This window comes from Hordeum vulgare, chromosome 3H, assembly GCF_904849725.1.
Source record: "Hordeum vulgare subsp. vulgare chromosome 3H, MorexV3_pseudomolecules_assembly, whole genome shotgun sequence".
Taxonomy (NCBI): Eukaryota; Viridiplantae; Streptophyta; class Magnoliopsida; order Poales; family Poaceae; genus Hordeum; species Hordeum vulgare.
In genome coordinates, this window is record NC_058520.1 from 577,960,903 (window position 1) to 577,967,907 (window position 7,005).

Sequence of the window (7,005 nt, forward strand, 5' to 3'; positions counted from 1 at the left end):
TATAAATTTGACCAATTATACAGGGTCTGATAGAGATGCTTTTAGCCCACTAATTTCTCTCTCTGTCGAGTGAAAGCCCAATGAAGCAATTTAAGCGGGATGAAACCATTAATCCCACTAAATCCTAGATCCACCTACAGCCTGACTTGGGGGCGTCTTGTGTTGTGTTGTGTGTGCGGGTGGAGATGCTCCTAGCACGCGTACCCTCTGGAGCACGGAAGACGACGTAATTTCCAACTCAGGAGGAGGAGGGCAAAACGGGGAAACACGCAAGGGGGGGCAAATTTTGGCGCACAGGGCGCAACCGGCTCCGGTTCCGGTTCCCGGGGCGTGCGCGGGAAGGACACCGAAAATCGTCCCCAATCCACCCCTCCTCCCGCCCGTCGGCCCATCCCCAATCCCTCATCCGATCCCCCAATTTAATAGCGCCGGGCGCCCCAGTCCCACAACACACCCGTCCGCCCCGCTCCGCCTCCCAAAAATTCCCCCCCTTTTCCACCCCCGCCCCCGCCCTAAAACCCTAGCCGCGCTCGCCGCCGCCGTCGCCGGCCGCCCGCAGCCCATGGCCACCGCCGCCAAGCCCGCCGACCCCGCCCCGGCCGATCCGCCCGCCGACGACCCCATGGACACGGAGGAGCACGAGGAGGAGCCGGCGTCCGCGGAGGAGCACGAGGAGGAGGAGCAGCCGCAGAAGAAGCGGGCCAAGGGGAAGAGGAAGAGGGCGCCGGCCACCCCCGCCACCGGCAGGCCGTCCAGGGAGCGCAAGACGGTCGAGCGCTACTCCGAGCTCACCCCGCGCTCCACCCCCGCCAAGAAGTCCGCCTCCATTCTCCAGGTCAAATCCCCGCACACGTCCCCCGTTCGCCTTCCTCTGCCCCCCCGATCTGCGCCGCTGTTATCCTCAGCCTGCTGTGACGGCGCCGCGCCGAGAATAGATGCGGCCGTTTCTTGCACGCGTCAACCTATCGCCTGCTCGCTTGTCCATCTGCTGATTCCTTCTTGCTTGCTTCCTCTGTTTCAGGGCTCTGGGACCAAGCTCAAGGACATCCCCAACGGTAATCTCTCGCCTAGCCCCTGAATTATCTACTGTTTTTCCTGCCTCTGCTGCTAGATGTCTGTACCCGTTTTGCCTTGTGGTGCCGCTCAGGATCCACTTGCGTGCCTGCTCTAGTGATGACCTCTTGCTATGCTTATTAATAGTCCCTGATCTTGTTGAAGTCTCTGGTTTTCTGGTGGATATATCTGGTGTTTCCAGAGTTATTCATAAAGAAGTTTGCTTAGTTACTAGTAGAATGAAATAACATAATGAATGGATCAGCCTGCCATCCATAAGATCCTGTCTTTGTTCAACCCAGGGGCCGTTTCTGATGGATCTTAGTCCAAGGTCTATGTGCGCCCGGGACATTGTAAATGACTTGTGGATCTGTTTATTCAGTTATCTTTGCCTAATGTTGTATATTTCTAACTTCGCACATCCCTAAAATTTATTGGCATGTTTCAAAGGACTGTATAAGCAGATTCATGCAGAGTTTGTTATGAGTAATTTCCATAAGTCACCTAACCTGTTTTCTAAGTGCAATTTTCTGGATTTTTGGTTACTGCTGCTGCTTGTCTTTATCTCTGAACTTTGGGTTAGTGCTACTGTTTGTCAATGTTCATAACTTGCTTCCCCTGATTTTGAGTGTTATGATCTTCATCTTGCTCAGTTGTCCAGTATATGATTGAAGTTGTTACTTGTGTTTTAGTTAGTGTTGGATAAATAAAGACATTATGGACTCTTCATCTTGTAACTGCATTGCACAGTTTATCATTCTGGGAATAGCTACCTCATAATTCACAGGTTGGACTAATAGTTTGTTTCCTTAGTTTTTTTCAAACTAACCAAGAGAAAGGCGGATGACAATCTGCAGAGTCTCCATTCTTTATTGTATGGGAGAAAATCAACTGTGAGGCTTCCACATTGTCTTGCTCTAATTTAACTTGCTATATGCTTGTTTTGTTAACTGCCCGTTTGATTCTCTGCAGGCCCATTTCTTGAAAAGAAACTTATCCCAGTTTTCTGGTTATGTTTGGACTGACAATCCGGTGAGTTTTTGTGATGATGCTGTGCTGTAAACCTAGCAATTCTGCTTAGATCCTTGTTTTTTTGTCTTAATAGATGTCCTTGTGTAATTTTGATCAGGAAAAGCAAAGGAGCAAGATAAAAGATAAGCTTGACAAGATGAACAAGGAGAAGTTGCTAGATTTTTGTGATATACTCGATGTTCAGGCCAAAAGTACTGCAAAGAAGGTTAATTTGCTTAAGCACTTGTTATTAATGATCTCAGTAGTGAAGTCTGTAGTAACAATATTTTGCTATATTCAGGAGGAAGTTTCTGCCAAATTGCTTGAGTTTCTGGAGTCTCCTTGCATTACCAGAGCTGTTGTTATCAGTGCTGTGAAGGTATGTCTTTTAATTAATGCAGATCTTGCTCTTCCACATGGGAATGCAAACCGAATTTCATAATCCTAATCTTTGTCATTCCAGAAAGGGAAGAAGCGCCGCATGAAGTCTAAAGGAACTAGCAAGGCAACAGCTGAAGGTGGAGAGAAGGTAATAACATGCTGTGCTGATGGCAGCTTAAAGTGCCATTTTTTATAGAATATGCTTGTGTATCATATATTCATAGAGAGGAAGGGTGAGACACCTGTCCACCTATTACATGTGAGGGGATTACTCACTGCCTGCCTGCCTTGTCAAGTCTGCTAAGAATGTTACAAAATTCCCTTTCTACAAACCTGCATCTACCCATAAAGTGCCTTTTAACCTCTCTTGTTCTGCTAGAAAACCCATTTATCATGGAATGCCTTCACCTATGTCCTGATGTCTGGTGCTCTGTTGGCTGCATCAGAAAATTTGTAATCTGCTCATTTTTAGTTTAACCATCTGTCATTGGAAATGTCTCTCTAGTCTACTCTTTCTGTAGCTGTCTATCTGCAGCACCAACATAGTGGCAGTGAAAGTTTACTGCAATTGTTTCTTTTCTTAATGTTAGATGATGACTGTTTGTTATTGGATGTTTTTGACTTCTTAGAATTATCTCTCTTGCAACACACTCTTTAAAGAATGAAATTGACAGTGTGATTTGTGAAGAACAATAAAGAACAAACCATCTTTAGGACAACGAATTTCAGTTTTAATAATAAGTGACAAGGATGTAATCTGTTATGCTGTTCATGGAAGAATGTCTATCCATGTGAGAATCTCATTCATTAGGAGTCCCCGAGTCCTTGGGCTAATACCTTCTGAGTTCAAATAGTGATTTAATCATTTAATCTTGAGGTTCCTCAAGGACATTCTGCTTGCATGGGACCTGCACCAACAGTGTGACACCTACCTTAGGTACCCTCTTATGTTTAGTGGCTGGCTTGTGCATCACAGAGAGACAGTGAGAAATGTAGCAAAGTATTATTCCAATTGCCCAATGGGATTCAAATAAAAATAAATAATGCTAGATGGCCTTTTATTGTTTGTCACATTAACAAGGGATATTTGAGAGGTTTTCACTCCACTGGTGAAAGAATGGCAGTTTAGTAACATCTTTTATTGTAAACACTATGAAAAAATTAAGAAGCTATACCTGGGAATCTATGGGGATATATCTTACCTTTTTTTCACTATACTGGACTCCAAGGAACCTGGCCAAAAATTTGCACTCACTTTTGCGCTCAGCCCTATCTTGTGTTTTCTTCATGCTCTCTTTCTGTACTCCATAATTGGTGTTTTTTTTGGGACATAGAGAACCACTAATATTTTGCTTCTAGTTGACAATTGATTATTATGTTAAATTTCACAAAAACAGTTATTTGTAACTAGCATTTAGGTAGTGCCTATGACTTTCTGCAGCATTTATTTGTAATTAGTGTTTGTGTGTAGTACTTCAATTGTGATGTGGTTTTATGTACAGAAAAAGAGGAAGAGTCAGAAACAAGCAGTTGAGGCTGAAAAAGAGGACGATGATGAAGATGGTGCTGGTCCTGCTGATTCCGAGGACTTGTCAATGGGAGGAAGTGATGAGGATGCTGAAGTGAAAGAAGATGCCAAGAGTGATGAAGAGCCTGAAGTGACACCAGTTAAGAAAAAGTCAAAAGATGATAAACAAGGGAATAAGGAAGCTGGATCCAAGGCAAAGGAAAAGGATGCATCGGTAAAGAAGACTCCTACTAAATCTGTAAAAAGTGTGTCAAAGCCAGATGTGGAGTTGGAGAACAAAAAGGCTGTCAAGAGAACACCAAAGAATTCAACAAAGCAAAGCAAAACACCTGTGGACAAGGCCAAGAAGAAGGTTGCAAAACCTAAAAAGGATGATGGAAAAGAGAGCCAAAACAACAGTAAGGCACGCAAGAAGCCAGGTCCCAAGGCAACCGGTGAAAATAAAGGTATGAAATTTTGTACCCATGCAGGAAACCCACAAGAATACAACTGTCTTACAACTATTTAATTTTAGTTAATTTTGGATCATCAGCGAGCTTATTTGTTCTCATGAAAAGACTTAATTGATGTTGGCTGACTTTACTTTGTTTTGGTAGTATTATCAGAAGTCACACTTATTGAATTGTTTTAACAGCTTCCAGTTTGATATTGCTTTATTTGTATTTTTTGAGTTCCAAGTTATGAGATGCCACTTACTTCCTCTGTTCCTAAATATAAGGTGGTGTTTCTTTACCCAGGGACTAGACTAAAAAGTCCCGAGGTAAAGAAACAGGAGGGACTTTTCCTTAAGGGACTACAAAAAGACTCTCTTGGAGGGACTTTTTTCTTTAGTCCCTGGGACTAAAAAAAGTCTAGTCCCTTGAAAAGAAACACCACCTAAGTCTTTCTAGAGATTCCATTAATGGACTACATACGGATATATATAGACATACTTTAGTGTGTATATTCACTCATTTTGCTTCGTATGTAGACGCCTAGTGAAATCTCTTAAAAGACTTATATTTAGGAACAGAGGGAGTAGAAAGCTGTTATAACCAATGTTTCCATCTTCTCCAGGAAAAGGCAAGGTGGCCCCAACCACTAAACAGTTGCATGCTGTTGTTAGTAACATATTGAAAGAAGTGGACTTCAATACGGTATGCAGATGCAGATTACTCCCTCTGTAAAGAAATACCCCCTCCATCCCAAAATAACTGTCTCAACTTTGTACTAGCTTTAGTACAAAGTTGTATCAAGCTTAAGACACTTATTTTGGGACGGAGGGAGTATAAGAGTGTTTAGATCCCTATTTTAGTGTTCTACATGCTCTTATGTTTCTTTATGGAGGGAGTATTATGTTATGTTGTGTTCATGTTGCATGTTTTTTGGTCCTTCATCATTCTGACCTGGCTACATTACCTTACCTTCATGTAGGCAACTCTGGCTGACATTCTCAAGAAATTAGGTATCCTGTTCTTGCCATTTTCTAAAGTTTCATTGTAGTATCCCCTCTGTTGCATAATGTAGCGTGTATAGATTATTTGAAAAGTCAAACATCACAAAATTTGACTATGTTTAGAAAGTCTATGAACTACACTTTGGAACCGAGGGAGTAAAGGAGTCATGATGAACACAATTGTCTGGTGTAATGAATGCACTGACATTTTTCTGTGTTTTTTGCTATCACCTCAGGAGACCACTTTGACATGGACCTCATGGATAGGAAGTCGGAGGTGAAGCGCATCATAGAGGAAGTGATCAACAGCATGTCCGATGATGAAGGCGAGGAAGAAAACGAGGAAGAGGATGCAGAAGAGAATGGCAGGAAGGAAGAAGACTCAAAGGAGGATCCTGATGAAGAGAAGGATGAGAAATAAGCTGAGCTGGCCTGACGAGATGTGATATCCTGTATTTGTCGAGTGTTCTTCTTGGTTGCTGGCGCTGTTTTTCGCCTGTACAATGATGGCACCGCAACAACCATTTTGGTGGCCTGGGCAGTGCTAGAATGTTTGTTAACCATTTGGTGGCCCTGCATGCCTGGTTGTTGTGCTTGACTCGGTGTTATTGACCTGTAGTCTCTTAGTTGCTGGTCATGTACAATAGCTGTTTGGTCATATGACTATGTTTCTTTCTTAGGTAGCTAGCCCTGACTGTAATTTGCAGCATGCATACTTATCCTTGTTCTGTTCCTTGCATTTTATCCATGTAAAACAGTTGTATTCTTGTGGATTTCTTGCTTGCGCTGTCTGCAATTCATGCCTTTCTCACCATGTTACAAATGCAATGCGTCTTATGTTGATGTGTTATGACTTATGAACTATAGTAGTGTTGTTTTTGCTGTGACATTTTTGAAGTTGATAGGGGGTCTGATTTTTGTTGTTTGAACGGTGAACGAACGCACCATGTTCATTCAGCTCAAATGCGTAGTACTGCATGAATTACAAAATCATGAAGATGAACTCCGGAGATTCTTGTATACCTGTGAGTTGAACAACCAGAGAAAACTGAAAATATTTGGAATGGTGGCATGAGGATGATCATCAGTAAGCAGCTTCATATTGGACTTCCATCCTCAAGATGATCCCTAAACCCTAACATGCCAAGGAGAATCGAGCAGCCCTCCTCATACCAGAGCCTTGCGAAGTAGCCTCCATGCACGCTTGTTTGGCTGATTTTGAGTGCCGTGCAAACAAGGCTACCTTCACAAAGCAGTGCATCAAGGTGTGTTCCAGGCAGAAATTTCACCTTGGGTAATGTGTTGAAAGTAGCGAGCTTTCAGTTTACGGATCATCTTGAGGATGGAAGTCCAATATGAAGATTTTGGCAAGCTAGATCTAACTGTCCAAAGTGAGGAGTCAGGGAAATATTTAGACTTGCTTCAATTCTCCAGACAGTAGAAAGTATTAGACCCTGATTCATAGGCTGTAGATTTTCGGTACAGCAATCCTTCCTCATGTTTTTGGATGAGCAATGTCTTTCCAAGCTCTGAGACAAAGGCTTCTCGAGGAGCTAAGATCAAACCTAAATGGACGGCGATTTTGTTTGCTTTTCGT

At 43.0% G+C, this 7,005-nt stretch overlaps 1 protein-coding gene across 1 annotated transcript; it reads left to right on the plus strand.

The window, feature by feature from the left end:
* The first annotated feature begins 547 nt into the window (after positions 1-547).
* Positions 548-6,181, plus strand: LOC123445278 (protein DEK-like). The gene is made up of 11 exons (XM_045122243.1): positions 548-835; positions 1,022-1,055; positions 1,867-1,946; positions 2,026-2,085; positions 2,183-2,290; positions 2,366-2,443; positions 2,528-2,593; positions 3,948-4,419; positions 5,030-5,109; positions 5,387-5,417; positions 5,645-6,181. The coding sequence occupies exons 1-11, from the start codon at positions 563-565 to the stop codon at positions 5,827-5,829; spliced, it is 1,467 nt and encodes a 488-aa protein (XP_044978178.1). The 5' UTR covers positions 548-562; the 3' UTR covers positions 5,830-6,181.
* Positions 6,182-7,005: the final 824 nt, after the last annotated feature.